General features: G+C 49.3%; 1 protein-coding gene across 3 annotated transcripts in view; it reads right to left on the reverse strand.

Moving 5' to 3' along the window:
* LOC139239093 (uncharacterized) overlaps positions 1 to 22,458 on the reverse strand; it is a 69,788-nt gene that overhangs the window by 16,377 nt on the left and 30,953 nt on the right. The window contains exon 1 of one of the 3 annotated variants that reach the window (XM_070867616.1): positions 15,227 to 15,259. The exons of the other annotated variants lie outside the window; for them this stretch is intronic. Coding sequence (XP_070723717.1) covers positions 15,227 to 15,247 — 21 coding nt within the window. The 5' untranslated portion in view covers positions 15,248 to 15,259. Of the gene's footprint in view, positions 1 to 15,226; positions 15,260 to 22,458 lie in introns of those variants that run through there. 3 annotated transcript variants of the gene reach the window in all.

Raw genomic sequence — 22,458 nt, forward strand, 5'->3', positions numbered from 1 at the left:
CTGTAACCCTTATACAATTGTAACCCTCATGTAACCACTACATACTGTACATACTTACTAGAAATGTACACCTTGACCACAGAGGGTGTACTTGTGGGAGACACTCCTTACCTGGAGATTCAGGTATATAAGGGGAGGTCCCTCGCAGGGCCAGCACTCCTTGGTCCAGGTAATAAAGGTGAAGGTCACAGAGTGACTGTGTCTGCAGTACATGCCTCGTGTGATTATGTTTAAGAGTTAAGGACTCAACACCTGGCGACGGGAAACGGGAATCACTGAACCCAGAGGATGGCCACCGTAGCTCAGAGGAACGTTACTGTGTGGGTGAAGACTGGGATGATTTTGTGGAGAGACTCCAGCAGACCTTTGTCATGAAGGACTGACTGGGGGAGGATGCGGCTGACAAGCGGAGGGCGCATCTACTAACAAGCTGCGGGACAAAAACGTATGCACTGATGAAGGACCTGCTCGCACCCCACAAACCGGCCGATAAGTCTTTTGAAGAGCTCAGCCAGCTGATCAGCGAACACTTAAAACCGGCGAGCAGCGTACACATGGCCCGGCACCGGTTCTACACACACCAATGTCGGGAAGGGCAAAACATCTCGGACTTCGTGGCAGACTTGCGGCGCTTGGCCAGCCTCTGTAAGTTCTCAGACGCCTGCAGGGGGGAGATGTTAAGGGACTTTTTCATTGAGGGCATTAGCCATGCCGGGATCTTCAGGAAGCTCATAGAGAACAAGGACTTAACTCTAGAAGGGGCAGCATTGATAGCTCAAACTTTCATAGCCGGGGAAGAAGAGACCAAGCTAATTTACACGAGTAGTCCTGGGTCCAACGTGGCGACGGACCAAGGAATTAACGTGATAAACGCGGCTCAAGATCTCGCAGTCAGGCAAAGGCATTTTGAAACTGCAGCAGTCAGACAAAGGCATTTTGTAACTGCCCAAGCTGAAACCGACTCTAAGGTGGGCCCCCAACAGGGACAATGGAGAGGGGAACGGCAATTCACGCCATTAAGGGGACCATTAACACCCACCATCAGAGTGTTTAGAAACAACCAAGGGAACAATCAGAGAGGAATGCCTGCTAACAGTCCTTTTGTGAACAATAATCTCAGCCAATGCTGGAGATGCGAGGGAAGACATTATGTGAAAAGCTGCAAATTCCAGCAGTTCGTCTGTAGGAATTGTAATGCCAGAGGACATTTGGCTAGGGTTTGCAAACAGCCGGTAGCAAGGCTAATCTATGAAACAGAGGAATCAGGCGAGGGGCTTGCAATGCAGACAATGCCTGGGGTAAAGCCATGGATGCTAAAGTTCAGCGGGTTCATGTGGCTGACGTCCACAGCTCATACACCAAAACGCCACCCGTGATGATGAAAGTTTTACTGAATGGCATCCCGGTGCACATGGAGCTGGACACGGGAGCTAGCCAGTTCCTCATAAGTGCACAACAAATTGAGAAACTATGGCCACACAGCTAGCAGGCCCAAACTGGAACGAGTTAATATGCAGCTACGGACGTACACCCAAGAGATCATTCCAGTGCTAGGCAGTGCAAACGTGGTGGTAACACACAATGGGTCACAGAACCGGCTGCCACTCTGGATTGTTCCGGGAAATGGCCCCGCGCTTTTGGGAAGGAGCTGGCTAGCTGAGATGAACTGGAAATGGGGGGATGTGCACGCCATTTCATCTGTGGAGCGAAGCTCATGCTCATAGGTACTACAAAAATTCGGGTCACTGTTTTAACCCGGTGTCGGAACGTTCAAGGGCACAAAATGGAGACGGACAACTCCAACCGGTGGCTTATGCCTCCAGGTCGCTCTCCCAGGCAGAGCGTGGGTACGGCATGGTCGAAAAGGAAACACTCGCTTGCGTTTATGGTGTGAAAAAAATGCACCAATACCTTTTCGGCAGACCGTTCGAGTTAGAAACGGACCACAAGCTGTTAACTTCTCTGTTGTCCGACAGCAAGGCGGTCAATGCAAATGCGTCAGCTCGCATACAGCAATGGGCTCTCACGCTGGCTGCGTATGACTACACCACACAGCACCGGCCAGGCACCGAAAACTGCGCTGACGCGCTCAGCAGACTTCCCCTGGCCACCACCAAGGGGGCGACGGAGCAAAGCGCTGAGATGGTCATGGCCGTTGAGGCTTTTGACACTGCAGGCTCCCCCATCACAGCCCGCCAGATCAAACTCTGGACCAACAGGGACCTCCTCCTATCCATGATAAAGAAATGTTTCCTGATGGGGGATTGGGCGCCCGCACACAGGGCGTGCCCCGAGGAAGTCAGACCGTTTCAGAGATGAATGGATGAGCTCTCCATCCAAGCGAACTGCCTGCTATGGGGCAGCCGAGTGGTCATGCCCCAGAAGGGGAGGGAAGCATTCATCAGGGAACTCCACAGCGAGCACCCTGGCATCGTGTTAATGAAGGCCATTGCCCGGTCACATGTATGGTGGCCGGGGATTGACTCAGACCTGGAACACTGGGTTCGTAGGGAGGGAGAGAGAGAGAGAGAGGGGAGGGAGAGAGAGAGAGAGAGGGGAGGGAGAGAGAGAGAGAGAGGGGAGGGAGAGAGAGAGAGAGAGGGGAGGGAGAGAGAGAGAGAGAGGGGAGGGAGAGAGAGAGAGAGAGGGGAGGGAGAGAGAGAGAGAGAGGGGAGGGAGAGAGAGAGAGAGAGGGGAGGGAGAGAGAGAGAGAGAGGGGAGGGAGAGAGAGAGAGAGAGGGGAGGGAGAGAGAGAGAGAGAGGGGAGGGAGAGAGAGAGAGAGAGGGGAGGGAGAGAGAGAGAGGGGAGGGAGAGAGAGAGAGAGGGGAGGGAGAGAGAGAGAGAGAGGGGAGGGAGAGAGAGAGAGAGAGGGGAGGGAGAGAGAGAGAGAGAGGGGAGGGAGAGAGAGAGAGAGAGGGGAGGGAGAGAGAGAGAGAGAGGGGAGGGAGAGAGAGAGAGAGAGGGGAGGGAGAGAGAGAGAGAGAGCTGGGCAACAACCCCAGGGAGGCCCCGCTCAGCCCGTGGCCCTGGCCCTGGCCCACCAAGCCTTGGTCACGCATTCACATGGGAAAAATATTCTTGATAATTATCGATGCATACTCGAAATGGGTCGAGTGCATTATATTAAACTCGTGCACGACATCCATCACCGTGGAGAGCCTGCGCATGGTTTTCGCGACCCACGGCTTACCGGACATTCTGGTCAGCGACAATGGCCCGTGTTTCACCAGCCATGAATTCCAGGAGTTTATGTCGGGTAATGGCATCAAACATGTCCGGATGGCGCCGTTCAAGCTGGCTTCCAATGGCCAGGCGGAACGTGCGGTCCAAGTCATACAGCAAGGCATGCTCCGCATCCAAGGACCCTCTCTGCAGTACCGCCTATCGCGCCTCCTGCTGGCCTATAGGTCCCGGCCGCACTCGCTCACGGGAGTTCCCGGAACTCCTCATGAAACGTACGCTCAAAACACAGCTGTCCCTTATCCACCCAACTCTGGCAGACATTGTTGAGGGCAAGCGCCAGTCCCAAACCGAGTGCCACGATCGTAACTAAAGGGAGAAGTGTATAGAAATGGATGATCCGGTATTTGTACTTAACCATGCATTGGGACCCAAGTGGCTGGAGGGCACCGTAATTGGTAAAGAGGGAAACAGGGTCATAGTGGTCAGACTCAATAATGGGCAGATATGCCGCAAACATTTGGACCAAGTAAAGAAAAGGTTCAGCATAGACACCGATGTACATGAAGAAGAGCATGAGATGTCAACCACACCACTGCCAGTGGACGAGCAACAAGGACAATCACCAGCATGCACAGTCCCTGCGGCCAGCCCGGACAGGCCGGAATCACCTCAGGTGACAGAAACGCATGCCAAGGCTCAGCCACCAGAGCCTCAACTGCGGCGCTCCACGAGAGAGCGTCGACCACCTGATAGACTTAACCTTTGAGTGAAAAAGACGTGAGGGGGGAGGTGATGTCATGTATGCAACCAGCATACTACTGTAGCCCTTATACAATTGTAACCCTCATGTAACCACTACATACTGTACATACTTACTAGAAATGCACACCTTGACCACAGGGGGTGTACTTGTGGGAGACACTCCTTACCTGGAGATTCAGGTATATAAGGGGAGGTCCCTCGCAGGGCCAGCACTTCTTGGTCCCGGTAATAAAGGTGAAGGTCACAGAGTGACTGTGTCTGCAGTACGTGCCTCGTGTGATTATGTTTAAGAGTTAAGGACTCCACACAAGTTGCTTGCGTGAGTTTTTTATGGGAAGGGAAACCAGCCTTGGCTGCTTACAATACCATCATTGGACGGAGAAATCAGGGACATCTCAATTTCCCAGATATCGACTTGAATAAAAAATCCTTTAGAATCAAATGGGTTAAGAGATTTCTTCAGAAGTAAAATACAAGTTTTTGGAAGAGTTTTCAGCATTTTTTAAAACTAAGTGGGATGGGAGGACAGGGGATGTTTTATATGGAATACAATAATATATTTTTGAAATCGATTAAACCTCTCCCTTGGTTTTATAAGGGGGTTGAAGAGATTTGGGTCCAATTTTTTAAAAGTGTGCAGCTTATGCCCAAAGGTGCTGAGGAATTTTTAGAACAGCTATTATTTTTGAACAGGTGGGTCAACATTGAAGGCAATATTTTATAAAAGCTGGTATTATATATGTGAAAGATGTATTATATGAGGTAATTCCAGGTTGGTTGCCGGAAGCGGTAGTGAGGGACATGGTTTGGGAAGAGGATCAGCAGGTGGAGGAAAAAGCAATTCTGATCATGTGTGAGAAGATTGTGAGGGCAATGCCACAAGATTGGATGGAAGAAATAAATGTGCAAAGCTCCAAAGGAGGTATAATGTGTCCCTCTTTTCCAAGCTTTCTGCTGGAGAAAGGGGAGGAGTTGGTCCACGTTGACAACTGTAATACTGGAGAATTCTATGGGGTATTTAGAGAATGGAGATTTAAGACACCTGCTGGTCAAGAGTTCTGGCAGAATATATACCCACAGCTGGACTTCAACAGGATTCGGAAGGGAGTGTGGGCTATCATGAAGGGTTTTGATAGAGTAAATAAGAAGAAAATGTTTCCAGACGCAGAAAGGTTGGTAACCAGAGGACAGAGATTTAAGGTAATTGACATAAGAACCAGAGGTGACAAGAGGAAACATTTTTTTACACAGTGAGTTGTTGTGATCTGGAATGCGCTGCCTGAAGGGGTAGTGGAGGCAGATTCAATTGTAACTTTCAAAAGATAATTGGATAAGTAATTGGAGGGAAAATATTTTTACAAGGCTATCATTGGCAGTCCATCAAAATCAAGGAAGACTTGCTCCACTCCAAAAGTGAGTTCTCAGGTGACTGAACAGTCCAATACGGGAATTAGCGTCTCTATCACAGGTGGGACAGACAGTGGTTGAGGGAAAGGGTGGGTGGGACTGGTTTGCCGCACGCTCCTTCCGCTGCCTGTGCTTGCTTTCTGCATGCTCTCGGTGACGAGACTCGAGGTGCTCAGCGCCCTCCTGGATGCTCTTCCTCCACTTAGGGCGATCTTTGGCCAGGGACTCCCAGGTGTTGGTGGGGATGTTGCACTTTATCAAGGAGGCTTTGAGGATGTCCTTGAAATGTTTTCTCTGCTCACCTGGGGCTTGCTTGCCGTGTAGGAGTTCCGAGTAGAGCATTTGCTTTGGGAGTCTCGTGTCGGGCATGTGAACAATGTGGCTCGCCCAGCGGAGCTGGTTGAGTGTGGTCAGTGCTTCGATGCAGGGGATGTTGGCCTGATCAAGAACACTGACATTGGTGCATCTGTCCTCCCTGGTGATTTGCAAGATCTTGCGGAGACATCGTTGGTGGTATTTCTCCAGCGATTTGAGGTGTCTACTGTATACGGTCCAGGTCTCTGAGCCATACAGGAGGACGGGTATCACTACAGTCCTGTAGACAATGAGCTTGGTGCCAGATTTGAGGGCCTGATCTTCGAACACTCTCTTCCTCAGGTGACCGATATTGTGTTCCGAACACAGATGAGGCTGCACACAGGGAGGTTAAAGTAACAGTGTCCTCAGTCTTTAATAAGACACTCCAGAGTGAGGAACAGGCCTTAGGGGCTGGCTTAAATACAGTGCTCCCAAGGGATGCTGGGATCCCTTGGGACTTCAGGGGATGATCTCCCTGGTGGCGGAACATGGGAGTTCATGCTTTATAGATACACAACATCACTCCCCCCCCCCCCGCCAAAGTCAAAGTGAAAACTATTTACAAGGTGAGGCAGTCGGGAGCCTTTCTTTCCCTGGTGGACCGGCTCGGTACAAATGTCTGTTCTGGTGTGTTGGCTGTGCCCTCGCTGGGCTGGCGTGTTGTTGGCCCTGCAGGGCTGCTAGGTGAGCCTGTCCTTGCTGGGCTGTTGGGCGTGATGGGTTCAATTTCCTGGTCCCGGGTGGTGTCGTTGATCTTTTGGGTGTGTGTTGAGCGCTCGAAAAAGGTGATGTCTGCTGTGGGTTGTTCAGGGCAGCCTGTGAACTGCAGCCTCGTTTGGTCCAGGTGCTTTCTGCAAATTTGTCCATTGTCTAGTTTGACTACAAACACCCTATTCCCTTCTTTAGCTATCACCGTGCCCGCGATCTACTTGGGACCATGTCCATGGTTTAGCACATACACAGGGTCATTCAGATCAATTTCCCGTGACACAGTGGCGCGACCATCGTTTACATTTTGTTGCTGCCGCCGGCTCTCTACCTGATCATGCAGTTTGGGGTGAACCAGCGAGAGTCTGGTTTTAAGTGTCCTTTTCATGAATAGCTCAGCCGGGGGCACCCCTGTGAGCGAGTGGGGTCTCGTGCGGTAGCTGAGCAGTACTCAGGACAGGCGGATTTGGAGTGAGCCTTCTGTGACTCGTTTGAGGCTCTGTTTGATTGTTTGTACTGCCCGCTCTGCCTGCCCATTGGAGGCTGGTTTAAACGGGGCCGAGGTGACATGTTTGATCCCATTGCGGGTCATGAATTCTTTAAATTTGGAACTGGTGAAACATGGCCCGTTGTCACTGACCAGTATGTCAGGCAGGCCTTGGGTGGCAAACATGGCCCTCAGGCTTTCAATGGTGGCGGTGGCGGTGCTTCCCGACATTATTTCACATTCAATCCATTTTGAAAAAGCATCCACCACCACCAGGAACCTTTTACTGAGAAATGAGCCCGCGTAGTCGACATGGATCCTCGACCATGGTCTGGAGGGCCAGGACCACAAACTTAGTGGTGCCTCTCTGGGCACATTGCTCAACTGAGCACATACGCTGCATTGCCATACACAGGACTCTAAGTCAGAGTCGATACCAGGCCACCACACGTGGGATATGGCTATCGCTTTCATCATTACTATACCGGGTGTGTGCTGTGGAGATCCGAGATGAACGTCTCCCTGCCCTTTTTGGTAGCACTACGCGGTTACCCCACAACAGGCAGTCTGCCTGAATGGACAGCTCGTCCTTTCGCTGCTGGAACGGCTTGATTGGCTTTTGCATTTCAACGGGGATGCTGACCCAGCTCCTATGCAGTACACAGTTTTTTACTCGGAGCAGCAGAGGATCTTGGCTGGTCCAAGTCCTAAGCTGGCGGGCTGTGACAGGTGATTTATCATTTTCAAACGCTTCCATGACCATCAACAAGTCTGCGGGCTGCGCCACCATCAACAAGTTTGCAGGCTGCGCCATTTCCACCCCCGTGGTGGGCAATGGTAGCCGACTGAGAGCATCCGCACAGTTCTCGGTGCCTGGCCAGTGGCGGATGGTATAGTTATTCGCTAATAGCGCGAGTGCCCACCTTTGTATGCGGGCTGAGGCATTAGTATTTATCCCCTTCTGTTCAGCGAACAGGGATGTGAGGGGCTTGTGATTCGTTTCCAGCTCAAATTTGAGGCCAAACAGGTCCTGATGCATTTTCTTTACCCCGAACACACAGGCTAATGCCTCTTTCTCAAGCATGCTATAGGCTCGCTCGGCCTTAGACAAGCTCCTGGAAGCATAGGCGACAGGTTGCAACTTCCCCACAACGTTAGCTTGTTGTAATACACACCCGACTCCGTACAATGATGCTAGCACAAGTCTTTTACACGGGTTATACAATACAAGCAGCTTATTGGAGCATAAAATGTTTCTGGCTTTCTCAAAAGCAATTACTTGTTTTTTTTCCCTCCATACCCAGTTCTCATCTTTGCACATTACCACATGTAGGGGCTCTAAGAGGGTGCTTAACCCCGGTAGGAAGTTACCAAAATAGTTGAAGAGTCCCAGGAACGACCGCAGCTCCGTGACATTCTGTGGCCTGGGCGCGTTCCTGATCGCCTCTGTCTTGGCGTCTGTGGGCCGAATGCCATCTGCCGCGATCTTTCTCCCCAAAAACTCCACTTCTGTTGCCATGAAGACGCATTTCGACCTCTTCAGCCGCAGCCCTACGCGATCCAGTCGCTGGAGGACCTCCTCCAGGTTTTGTAGGTGCTCGGCGGTGTCCCGACCCGTGACCAATATGTCGTCCTGAAAGACCACCGTGTGTGGTACCGACTTGAGTAGGCTCTCCATGTTTCTCTGGAAGATCGCTGCAGCCGACCGAATTTCAAACGGGCATCTGTTGTAGATGAACAGTCCCTTGTGCGTGTTGATGCAGGTGTGGCCTTTCGAAGACTCCTCCAGCTCCTGCGTCATGTCAGGTCGAAGTCAGGTCGAGCTTGGTGAACGTCTTGCCTCCTGCCAGCGTCGCGAATAGGTCATCTGCCTTAGGTAGCGGGTATTGGTCCTGTACGGAGAAATGATTAATAATTACTTTATAATCGCCGCAAATCCTGACCGTGCCATCACTTTTGAGTACTGGAACAATCGGACTGGCCCACTCACTGAATTCCACTGGGGAGATGATGCCCTCACAATTCAGCCTGTCCAGCTCGATTTCCACTCTCTCCCTCATCATGTGAGGTACCGCTCGCGCCTTGTGGTGAATGGGTCATGCCTCTGGGACCAAGTGGATCCGCACCTTCGCCCTGGAAAAGTTTCCAATGCCTGGCTCAAACAGGGAAGAAAATTTGTTGAGAACCTGGGTACATGAGGCCTCATCGACATATGATAGCGCTTGGATGTCATCCCAGTTCCTGCGGATTTTGCCCAGCCAGCTCCTTCCAAGCAGTGTGGGGCCATCGCCCGAGACAATCCAAAGTGGCAGTTCATGCACCGTGCCCTTGTAGGTGACCTTGACCATGGCACTGCCCAGGACAGTGATAAGCTCTTTTGTGTACGTTCTCAGTTTCATGTAGATGGGGCTCAGGGCTGGTCTGAATGCCTTGTTGTACCACAGTCTCGCAAACATCTTTTTACTCATGATGGATTGGCTAGCGCCAGTGTCCAGTTCCATGGCTACAGGTAAGCCATTCAATTTTACGTTTAACATTATAGGTGGACATTTCGTCGAAAATGTGTCCACCCCGTGTAGTTCAGCATTTGCCTCCTCTCTGAGGTTTGAAATTGCTTTGATCCACCATAGTCCGATCTTCCTCTGTCACGTGGTGGTTAGCAGGTTTTGCAGAGCTTGCAGCTCATCTGCAAGCTCGTTGGAGGTGCCCCATTGTTCCACAACTCTTGCATACATATCCTTTAAAGCGGCATGAATAGGCTGAATGGAAGCCTCCACAATGCCAACAAGGTGTGAATTGCCTTGAATTCATCCTTTGTTGGGGACTCTGAGTCATCTGTATCACCTGAGGCCTGCTGGCAGTTGCAGACTCATGGGTTCTGCCCTGTACATTTCTGCTCGCAAACACAGTTCCAGTTAATTTATGAACATTGCTAGCACTTGTGTGCCGAGAGATTTGTTTGGTGTTATCAGTGGTGGACATAAATGGTCTGCTATCGCAATGGCCTTACTGAGGGTCGATGTCTACAGTCAAAAGTTTTCGTAGGATGGTCTCGTGGCCAATACCCAGTACAAAAAAGTCTCTGAGCATTTGCTCCAGGTAGCCATCAAACTCACATTGTCCTGCAAGTCGCCTTAGCTCGGTGACGTAGCTCGCTACTTCCTGACCTTCAGATCGCTGGCACGTGTAGAACCGATACCTCGCCATCAGCACGCTCTCCCTCGGGTTAAGATGCTCCTGAACCAGTGTACACAGCTCCTCATATGACTTATCATTGGGTTTTATGAGGCTATAGGTCGGTGCCCCGCAGACTGTGAGGAGGACCGCTCTCCTTTTTGCAGCGCTTCCTTCTCCGTCCAGCTCATTGGCTACAAAGTACTGGTCTAGCTGTTCGACATAGTCTTCCCAGTCCTCACCCTCCGAGAACTTCTCCAGGATGCCCAGTTTGCTCATCTTTGTGTTGGATTCGTATTCTCGTCGCCAGTTATTATGTTCCTAACACAGATGAGGCTGCACACAGGGAGGTTAAAGTAACAGTGACCTCAGTCTTTAAAAAGACACTCCAGGGTGAGGAACAGGCCTTAGGGGCCGGCTTTTATACAGTGCTCTCAACGGATGCTGGGATCCCTTGGGACTTCAGGGGATGAGCTCCTTGGTGGTGGAACATGGGAGTGCATGCTTTACAGATACACAACAACCGAAAGCTGCACTGGCGCACTGGAGGTGGTGTTGAACCTTGTCGTCGATGTCTGTCCTTGCTAATAATAGGCTCCCGAGGTATGGAAAGTGGTCCACGTTGTCCAGGGCCACGCCCTATGGGTAAAGAGCAGGGGGAGTGGGACTAATCTGGGGTATCCTAATCTGAGGAAGGACATTCTTGCTATTGAGGGAATGCAGCGAAGGTTCACCAGACTGATGCCCGGGATGACAGGACTGACATATGAAGAAAAACTGGATCGACGTGGCTTATATTCAATGTAATTTAGAAGAATGAGAGGGATCTCATAGAAACACCTAAAATTCTGACGGGACTGGACAGGTTAGATGCAGGAAGAATGTTCCTGATGTTGGGGAAGTCCAGAACCAGGGGTCACAGTCTAAGGATAACGGGTAAGCCATTTAGAACCGAGATGAGGAGAAACTTCTTCACTCAGAGAGTTGTGAACCTGTGGAATTCTCTACCACAGAAAGTTGTTGAGGCCAGTTCGTTAGATATATTCAAAAGGGGGTTTACGGCTAAAGGGATCAAGAGGTATGGAGAGAAGGTCGGAGTGGGTTACTGAGGTGAATGATCAGCCATGATCATATTGAATGGTGGTGCAGGCTCGAAGGGCCGAATGGCCTACTCCTGCACCTATTTTCTATGGGCCCAAGTTTCGGGCCGCGCCTAGAACGGCGCAGCCCTGACCTGGATGCCCGTTTTTCGCGTCACAAAGTGCGCCTAAAAAAAACTTAGATTTTCCGGCTCCCTGCAGGCCCTCTGGAGTCAGGCGCGGCGCAGCACGAGCAGTTGGGGGCAGAGCTAGGTCCCTGCGCTGAAAACAGTGCCGGGACCTCTGCACGTGCGCGCTACAGTGGGCGCGCATGTGCAGTAGCTCCAGGCGCCCAAAACTGTGTGGGAGGGGCCTGAAGCACGCAGCCCCTAGCCCTGGCCGAATGGCCTCACTGGGGCTGCGTGCATAAGGCTGCCTCCCATGCCCAGCTCCTGCTTCCTCCCGACCCGACTCGACTCCCGGTTCGCCCCCCCCCCCACCCCCGGACCGGACCCGACCCCGACACCGACCCGACTCCCGCTTCCCCAACCCCCCCCCGCCCGCCCCCTGACCCGACCCGACCCCGACCAGACTCCCGCTTCCCCCCGCCCCGACCCCGGACCCGACCCGCGCTCCCCCCCCCCCACCCGACCTGACCTCCTTCTCCCTCCCTCCCTCCCTCCCTCCGACCCGAACCGAACCGACCTCCCTCCACCCCCCCCCCGATCCGACCCGCGCTCCCGACCCCGGACTCGACCCGACCCAATGCCACCTACCTGTAAATCTGGTGCTGGGGACGGGCCCTGCCCGAAGGCCGGCCCGGCCCCCCCTTCTCCTTTCCCCACCTTCTCCTCCTTTCCCTCCCTTCTCTCCTTTTTCCCCCTTCTCTACTTTCCCCCCCTTCTCTCCTTTCCCCCCTTCTCTCCTTTCCCCCCTTCTCCTCTCCCCCCCTTTCCCCTTCTCCTCTCCCCCCTCCTTCTCCTTCTCCTCTCCCCCCCCTTTCCCGTATCCCTCACCCTTCCCTCCCTCCCCATCCCTCCCCCTTCCCTCCCCTCTGTCCCTTTACCCTCCTTCTCCCCCTCCCTTCGCTGTCAGAAACACAGACACTGACAGACAGAGAGTGAGAGACACACACAGACAGACAGACAGAGAGATAGAGACACTGACAGAGCCACACTGGGGTGGGGGCATCCCAGCACGCTGTTGGAGGGGTCCTGGTGCTGCAGTCGGTAAGTAGAAAATGTTTTATTTATTGATTTAAAAAAAAATATATATTTCTTATTAATTTTTTTTGATTGATTTATTTGTTGATTTATTGATGTTTTTATCATTTATTATTGATGATGGCTCTTTATTTGTAAAACTGAAGTGTTTAATGTTTGTAAACTTCCCTTTAAACCCCCCCCCCCCATTCCCTACGCCTGATTTGTAACCTACGCCTGATTTTCTAAAGTGTAGACAAGGTTTTTTCGAGCGTACATAAATCTTCACTTACTCCATTCTAAGTTAGTTTGAAACTTTGAAAACAGGCGTAAGTGGCCGGACATGCCCCCTTTTTAAAAAAAAATTCTGTTCCAAAGTGAAACTGTTCTAACTGACTAGAACTGGAGCGAACTAAATGCCGAGAATTTGAATTTCTAAGATACTCCATTCTAAACCAGTTGCTCAAAAAAATCAGGAGCAACTGAGGCCGAAACTTGGGCCCTATGTTTCTATGTTTCTATGTAATTGTATAGCTCTTTCAAAGAGCCGGCACAGACACGATGGGCTGAATGGCCTCCTTCTGTGCTGTATCAGTCTCTGATTCTATGATTGATTCTTTGCCTCTTTTCACTAATCTCATTGACAGGCAAATTGCTCACTTTTGTGATCGGCTCAAATCTCAGGAGATTTGAGTCAAAATGAAAAAGTCAGATATAAAACAGGCAGATCTTTTTCACCCAAAGGGTATTAGATCTGAGGAACAGATTAGCAGGGAAGGACAATGAAGCAGTGATTATAAATGGTTTCCAGACAGTTAGATGAGTCACTTATGAGGACAGGGATTAAGAGGCTTAGTGGGCAGGTGGGGTTGGTGTGTGAGAAAGTGCCAGGCTTATTGGGACTGTCAGCCTTTGCCTGCTCGTAAATATTCTTGTGTTCGTATGAGAAAAAAACAAAGACTTGCATTTATATAGCGCCTTTCACGACCACCTGATGTCTCAAAGCGCTTTACAGCCGATTATTTACTTTTGGAATGTAGTAATTGTTGTAATGTGGGAAACGCGGCAACCAATTTGCACACAGCAAGCTCCCACAAACAGTAATGTGACAATGACCAGATAATCTGTTTTTGTTAAGTTGATTGAGGGATAAATATTGACCAACACACTGGGGATAACTCCCTTGCTCTTCTTCGAAATAGTGCCATGGGATCGTTTACATCCGCCTGAGAGAGCAGACGGGGCCTCGGTTTAACGTCTCACCTCCGACAGTGTGGTGCTTTCTCCACACTGGGAGCGTCAGCCTAGATTTATGTGCTCAAGTCTCTGGAGTGGGACTTGAACCCACAACCTTCCGAATCAGAGGCGAGAAAGCACTGTTAATGTTCGGCAAACTCTTGGCCAATCACTGTCTACAAAAAGAGCTGTGGAAGCTGGGACATTAAGACAGAAATAGACAGTTTCTTAAATGATAAGGGGATAAGGGGTTATGGGGAGCGGTCGGGGAAGTGGAGCTGAGTCCATGATCAGATCAGCCAAGATTTTATTGAATGGTGGAGCAGGCTCGAGGGGCCGTATGGCCTACTCCTGCTCTTGTTTCTTATGTTCTTATTATGTACAATTCCATGGCCAATCCAAAACCATCATGTGGGGAAAACGCATCATTAAAGGGCACGAGGTTCAGCTCCAAGATTCTCAGTCGCCAGTAGACCAAAATATAAGCCTCTCCAAGCCCAACTTTGGTGCCGGCAGGATTTCACTCAGCCCCGCAAATCTACCCAAGCCAAGCCGCAAACCTCAGGTTTAGGCCTGTTTATCACCACAGCGATTCTATCAGACCTGCCTAGGGTCTGAGATCCAAAGCAACTAGGGTTGCCAAGACAGAAGAGGAGACCGGATAGGATAGGATGGGGGATGCGGGGGGGTTAGAGGGTGGGAACAGGGTGTTTGTGGCTTAAATACTGACATTTTCATTTCTGATCATTTTAAGTTCCTTGGAAACCTTAAAGGCTGGATTTTCGGCCTTTCTGATTTCGGGGCGGTAAAGTTTGCGCCCGGGAACAGTTTGCGCCTCAGTCAGCAAAATTGGGTGGCTGGGCCCTGAGTGTGGGGCGGAGCGCTAAGGGAGGCATTATACACCTCTCTCAGGGCGCTAGGCCGGCTGACCATTGCGAAAGTCCCGAGTTAAACAACTGGCCCAGGATTGCTCTAAGAGAGGCCTGGGGAGAAAGAAAACCCACAAAACGTTCCCAATTCATAGCTCACGCCACCACAACATAAATCGCAAAAATAAAAGCAAAACCAATCACACTTGCCGAAGGTGGACGTTACTGACCTCACTGCGGCCGCTACAGGTCGGACTGCCCGCTTTCACAGATGGTCCCAGCAGGGGGCGCTGCGGGGCGTACGGGTCGGGCGGGAGTCAGAAATCGAGCCGGTGTCGCAACCAGGGGGCGTTACACACCGGCTCGGATCGCCTCTCCCGGGCGGTAATGCTCCGCGCCTCCGCCAAAACCGGCCCCGAAAACTCCGTCGGGGCGCTGGAGGCTGGCCGCCCGCCAGGAAGACCTCACCGCCGCCATTGTTGCCTCTCCGGGGCCAAAACAGAGGCGGGCATCACCAGAAAATCCAGCCCTAAAGCTTTTAATAACTACTGCCTCAACTTCAGAAGACACAGTAGTAATGGAAAAATTGGTTCTAAATTTCGAACAATTGGACTTTTGTTGTTTGCTTTGTATTTTAGAAGGTTTCTGGACATCCGACCTACAATCTCAACCATCTAATAGGTGACATCGGTGTACAAGTGGCTTGGCTTTCTGCCCTGAACTATGGATGCGGATGAAGATAGATGAACAAAAGATCTTACCTCTTTCATCTTCCTAAGCATCTTCAACCAGTGGCTGCATTGAGAGAACAGACAAAAGAGTTAATGTCAGAGAGGTGTGAGTTCGGGGCCCAGAAGAGCCTAGGACCCAGTTCTGCTGCACGGACCAGCCCACACTGCGATGTGTGTGCGCACTAGGTCCTTACAGCAGAGCTGGTCTCCAGTCATCATGGTTAACCCTTGCCACTGGACCAAGACCTAGCTCTGTCAAGCCCCGTGTGGTGGCTGGTGTGCAACGGCCACCACACGTTAAAAAAATTCACGCACAGGCATCTTCCACCCTTCAATATTCAGTTCGGGATCTGGAATATTAGGTCCTTCATTGAAACACCTGTGAACTCATTGAACACATCCCTTTTTGGCGTGGAAGCAAATCATCCTCGATACGAGGGGCCGCCTAAGAGAAGATAGCATGAAAGGGTCCTTTTGTGCAATGGGTCAGTGGTTTGTGGGCTTACAGGAAGCTTAAACACAGTTTCAGATACTTCCCTACACAGAGAGGCCACCATTGAGGCAGTGTGACTGGGCTGCCCAAGTTCACTGGGACCAGAAAGTACAGGGGTAAATGATGGGACTCACATGGGCCCACAATAATAATGTTTGGATTACTTCGTGATACAATCATAGAAATTTGCAGCATGGAAGGAGACCATTCACCTATCGTGTCCGTGCCGGCCGACAAAGTGCTACCCCCAGCCTAATCTTACTTTCCAACTCTTGGTCCGTAGCCCTGTAGGTTCATCATCATCATAGGCAGTCCCTTGGAATTGAGGAAGACTTGCTTCTTCTGTAATAATTAGTTCTTCGATGGCTAAACAGACCAATTAGAGAACCACAGTCCCGGTCACAGGTGGCACAGATAGTCGTTGAGGGAAGGGGTGGGTGGGACTGGTTTGCCGCAAGCTCCTTCTGCTTGATTTCTGCATGCTCTCAGAGATGAGACTCGAGGTGCTCAGCGCCCTCCTGGATGCACTTCCTCCACTTAGGGTGGTCTTTGGCTGGGGACTCCCAGGTGTCGGTGGGGATGTTGCACTTTATGTAACCTGTAGATTACGGCACTTCCATTGCATATCCAGGTACTTTTTAAATGTGATGAGGGTTTCAACCTCTACCACCCTTTCAGGCAGTGAGTTAAGACCCCTACCACCCTCTGGGTGACAGAATTTCCCCTCTGAATCTCCGACCACTTACTTTTACTGATACACCAGCATGTACTGTTTGGGCCCAATGGCCTGTTTCTGAACTGTATATCCCATGTAAACTTTAATGTTCATGTGTAAAGTGGGATTTAAAAGACGAGTATGGTGCAAGTATGACGGGTTCCTCAGCCAGCAATTGTTTACGCTGATTACCACTTGTTTCACGTTGGTTATTGCGTTTCGATGTCTGGGCTTCTCAGGAAATTTCGGTGTGACTTGCCAATGCGAAGATTGGCATTAACATTGGAAATTCCAGGCCACAATCCGCCTCTAATCATAATGAAACCTTCGAGACAAAGCTCGAATACAGTGCAATCACGTTATTACCGTACATTTATGTGAGCAATGTCAGTGAGCTTTCCCACATTGCTGCCCCCTGGTGCTGATGAGCTGTGCGTGTTCTTTAACCCTTAACCTATGACATCTCCGAAGTGATTCCCCCCGTGGAAGGAGCAAATGCGCTGGGTGAGTGCCCTTTGGCATTCAGGTGGCCCTGTACCTTCCTGTGCTGGTTCCTGAGATGGGCCTGCAACTGATTCATCTGATGTAGCTAACTGGTCCTGCCCAATTTCTGCCATACCTAGTGGAAGAAATAAAAAACTTGCATTTATATATTCCTCAGGATGTCCTAAAGCACTTTACAGCCAATGAAGTACTTTTGAAGTGTAGTCACTGTTGTAATGTAGGAAACGCGGCAGCTAATTTATGCACAGCAAGCTCCCACAAACAGCGATGCGATAATGACCAGATAATCTGTTCTCGAAGGTGTTGATTGAGGGAGAAATAGTGTCCAGAGCACTGGGGGAGAACTTCCTTATTCTTCTTACAGATAAACATTGGCCAGGACACCAAGAGAACTCCCCCGCTCTTCTTCGAAATACTGGCCACCTGAGAGGGCAGACGGGACCTCGGTTTAACGTCTCATCCAAAAGACGGCACCTCCGACAGTGCAGCGCTCCCTCAATACTGCACTGGGAGTGTCAGGCTGGATTATGAACATAAGAACATAAGAAATAGCAGCAGGAGTCGGCCATTTGGCCCCTTGAGTCTGCTCCACCATTCAATAATATCATGGCTGATCTGATCATGGACTCAGCTCCACTTCCCTGCCCGCTCCCCATGACCCTTTATTCCCTTATCGCTCAAAAATCTGTCTATCTCCGCCTTAAATATATTCAAAGAGCTAGCCTCCACAGCTCTCTGGGGTAGAAAATTCCACATTTACAGCCCTCTGAGAGAAGAAATTTCTCCTCAGTTTTAAATGGGCGGCCCTTTATTCTGAGACTATGTCCCCTAGTTTTAGTTTCCCAATGAGTGGAAATATCCTCTCTGCATCCACCTTGTCGAGCCCCCTCATTATCTTATATGTTTCGATAAGATCACCTCTCATTCTTCTGAACTCCAATGAATATAGGCCCAACCTACTCAATCTATCTTCATAAGTCAACCCCCTCATCTCCGGAATCAACCTAGTGAACCTTCTCTGAACAGCCAATACCCTGTACAGTTGTAGCAGGACTTCTCTGCTTTTATACTCTATCCCCCTTGCAATAAAGGCCAACATTCCATTTGCCTTCCTGATTACTTGTTGTACCTGCATACTCACTTTTTGTATTTCATGCACAAGGACCCGCAGATCCCTCTGTACTGAGGCACTTTGCAATTTTTCTCCATTTAAATTATAATTTGCTTTTCTATTTTTTGTGCCAAAGTAGATAACCTCACATTTTCCCACATTATACTCCATCTGCCAAATTCTGCCCACTCACTTTGTAGATTTTTTGTGTCCTCCTCACAATTTGCTTTCCCTCCCATCTTTGTATCATCAGCAAACTTGGCTACATTACACTCGGTCCCTTCATACAAGTCATTAATATAGATTGTAAATAGTTGAGGCCCCAGCACTGATCCCTGCAGCATCCCACTAGTTACTGTTTGCCAACCGGAAAATGACCCGACTCTCTGTTTTCTGTTAGTTAGGCAATCCTCTAGCTAATATATTACCCCCAACCCCGTAAAATTTATCTTGTGCAGTAACCTTTTATGTGGCACCTTATCGAATGACTTCTGGAAATCCAAATACACCACATCCACTGGTTCCCCTTTATCCACCCTGCTCATTACATCCTCAAAGAACTCCAGCAAATTTGTCAAATAATGATTTCTCTTTCATAAAACCATGTTGACTCTGCTTGAATTCTGTTTTTCCAAATGTCCTGCTAATGCTTCCTTAATAATGGACTCCAGCATTTTCCCAATGACAGATGTTAGGCTAACTGGTCTATAGTTTCCTGCTTTCTGTCTGCCTCCTTTTTTAAATAGGAGCGTTACATTTGCGCTTTTCCAATCCGCTGGGACCTCATTAGAATTCAGGGAATTTTGGTAGATTACAACCAATGCATCCACTATCTCTGCAGCCACTTCCTGTAAGACCCTAGGATGTAAGCCATCAGGTCCAGGGGACTTGTCTGCCTTTAATCCCATTATTTCACTGAGTACTACTTCTTTAGTGATAATGATTGAATTAACTTCCTCTCTCCCTATAACCCCTTGATTATCCACTGTTGGGATGTTTTTAATGTCTTCTACCGTGAAGACTGATACAAAATATTTGTTCAATGTCTCTGCCATTTCCCTGTTCCCCATTATTAATTCCCCAGTCTCATCCTCTAGGGGACCAACATTTACTTTAGCCACTCTTTTCCTTTTTATGTACCTGTAGAAACTCTTACTGTCTGTTTTTATATTCTGTGCTAGTTTACTTTCATAATCTATCTTGCCTCTTTTTATTATTTTTTTAGTTGTTCTTTGCTGGCTTTCAAAGGTTTCCCAATCCTCTGGTCTGCCACTAGTCTTGGCCACATTGTATGCCCTTGTTTTCAATGTGATACCATCCCTTATTTCCTTAGTTAGCCTTCTCTTACAGTCTTTCCTTCTCATTGGGATATATTTTTGTTGAGAGTTATGAAATATTTCCTTAAATGTCTGCCACTTCTCATCAATCATCCCACACTTTAATCTATTTTCCCAGACTATTATGCACTCAAGTCTCTGGAGTGAGACTTGAACCATACACAGAGGGGAGAGTACTACCATGTGAGCCACGATTGACACTAAACATTAAAAACATCTATGCACAGGCATCTCCCACCCCCTCAATTGGAGTTCAGGACTGGAACATCGGGTCCTTCATTGAACCATCTGTGAACTCATGTGGAAGCAAGTCATCCTCGTTCGAGGGACCGCTTGTGATGACGATGATGATGATAACTATTATCTACTGTCAGCTCGGTGAGGTTAAGTGGAGAATGTCCGGAGGACTTTGAAGGAATGAGGAAAAAAAATGAACCTGAATGAAATGAGAAGCAAGTTGTCCGGAGTTGTCTGATCTCCGATTTGGCAGCGTTGGTGGGATTGACATCCCCCGAGTATCTTTGTGCAGAAACAAATGACCCACTCAACCTCACTAGATATCCAATGACTCCCCCCACCCCCGGACAGCTGGAAACTATTTGACTACGAATGTCAGTTGGTAATGCTCCCCGGCCCCCCTCCACCCACCCCGCCATGACCTAATAACCCACCCACGGTCTCTTTCCCAAGCTGACACACAAAGACCCAAAGAGGTGGTGCTCTCGGGAGAAATGAAAAGGGAAGTAAAGTGTAACGAATAAAGAAGTAAAACCAAAGAAAATGATAAAATGCCCGGGCAGCGTGGTAACTCGTTGTATCTGAAGTTTCTGACGGATGTGACAAGCTGCTATATAAATGCAAATTCTTTCTTTCTGTCAACTAGGAATTCTGAGTTTGAATCCCAGTTTCATAAGAACATAAGAATTAGGAGCAAGAGTCAATCATTGGGCCCCTCGAGCCTGCTCCACCATTCAATGAGATCATGGTTGATCTTCTACCTCAACTCCACTTTCCTGCACTGTCCCCATATCCCTTGATTCCCTTAGTATCCAAAAGTCTATCACTCTCGGTCTTGAATATACTCAACGACTGAAACTCCACAGCTCTCTGGGATAGGGAATTCCAGAGATTTACCACCCTCGGAGTGAAAACATTTCTCCTCATCTTATTCCTAAATGGCTGAACCCCTTATTCGGAAACTGTGACCCCCTGGTTCTAGACTCTCCAGCCGGGGGGAAACAGCCTCTCAGCATCTACCCTGAGAGTTTTGGATACTAAGAGAATCAAGGGATATGGGGACAGTGCAGGAAAGTGGTGTTGAGGTAGCAGATCAGCCATGATCTTATTAAATGGCTGAGCAGGCTCGAGGGGCCGAATGGCTGACTCCTGCTCCTATTCCTTCTGTTCTTATGTTTCCAGCCAAACGCAGTGCGGTGAGACTTTCTAAGACCATAAGGCTGGAAGATGCGATGAAGGTGGGTCCTCCCAGCAGCTAATCTTCACCAATTCCAGCAGGTTCACATTTTGGACGCAGTTGGCTGCATGAAACTTAAACTTGGGGAACTGAGCTGCTCCAGGCTGGGACTCACATACCATGAGAATAGCATCAACTTCCAAGCCTCGATTCTCAGGCCTTCTATATTGGATCTATATTGGTGTCAGCTGTGGCTCAATGGGCAGCACTCTCGCGTCTGAGTCAGAAGGTTGTGGGTTCAAGTCCCACTCCAGGGACTTGAGCACAAAAATCTAGGCTGACGCTCCCAGTGCACTACTGAGGGAGCACTGTACTGTTGGAGGTGCCGTCTTTCGGATGAGACGCTAAACCGAGGCCCCATCTGCTCTCTCAGGTGACCATAAAATATCCCATGGCACTATTTCGAAGAAGAGCAGGGGAGTTATCCCCGGTGTCCTGGGGCCAATATTTATCCGTCAACCAACATAACAAAAACAGATTATCGGATCACTATCACACTATTGCTGTGTGTGGGAGCTTGCTGTGCGCAAATTGGCTGCCGAGTTTCCCACATAACAAGAGCGACTACACTCCAAAAGTACTTCATTGGCTGCAAAGCACTTTGAGATGTCCGGTGGGCATGAAAGGCGCTATATAAAGGCAAGTCTTTCTTTTTTCTTTTTTATATTAATTCATAATTGAATTGAAGAATGGCAATTAGATGTTGAACTGGACTAAGCTCTGGAATTCCCTCCCTCAACCAAGCTGTTTGGTCACCTGCACTGATATCTCCTTATGACACCGACAGAAATCGGTATCAAATTTCTGTCTGACGACGCTGCTGTGAAGCGCCTTTGGGATGTTTTACTACGTTAAAGGCGCTATATAAATGCAAGTTGACGTTGCTGTAATTCTAAGCACAGTTGACGAGCCCCTCCCAGCCACTCCCTCCCAGTTGAACGAAAGAACGCTGAGTCTGATGATCTCTCAAAAGAAAGACTGCAGCTTCTCTCAGCGGCCTTCCTTTGTTGGATTACCTCCAGTCCTTAGAATGGGCTCGTGTTACTATAGAGATTGAAGTGGAGTTGATGGACTGGAGGGCAAGTGATGCGATGGAATTCAATGGGAGCAATTTTAACATAAGCCATGGGATCAGGTGGAACGCCGATTTCACACCCCGCCCAATATTACTCTCCATTGACTTCAGTGGAGGGTAAAATAGGGTAGGGTGTGTAAGATTTGGAGCATATGTCACACACAGATTACCCAAAAGGTTTTAGGAGTCATAAGGCATTTTATTAAGGGAGCCGTATTTCAAATATAGTCAAACACAACACACAATCAGGATACACATAGTAGACATACATCCATGACAAGTAGCTGGTACAATCCCGATCGGACAGACGGCTGGTGGCACGAACAGCTCTTCTCTGCACCGTCTTCCCTGAAAAACTCTTTAGATATCTCTTTTATTCTCTTTTTAGGGGTGGGCGTGGGGTAAAATAATAACCTATAAGGGTTCTTCCCAAACCAGGATGCCCAATGGCTTGTCGAGTTCTTCATCTCAACTCTGAGGTGAAATCCCTCCTCTACACGTGTCTTTCCTGTTTACACTTTCTGACGGCCCATCCATCTGATTTCCTATTATC

The sequence above is a fragment of the Pristiophorus japonicus genome, chromosome 26 (genome assembly GCF_044704955.1).
Source record: "Pristiophorus japonicus isolate sPriJap1 chromosome 26, sPriJap1.hap1, whole genome shotgun sequence".
Taxonomy (NCBI): Eukaryota; Metazoa; Chordata; class Chondrichthyes; family Pristiophoridae; genus Pristiophorus; species Pristiophorus japonicus.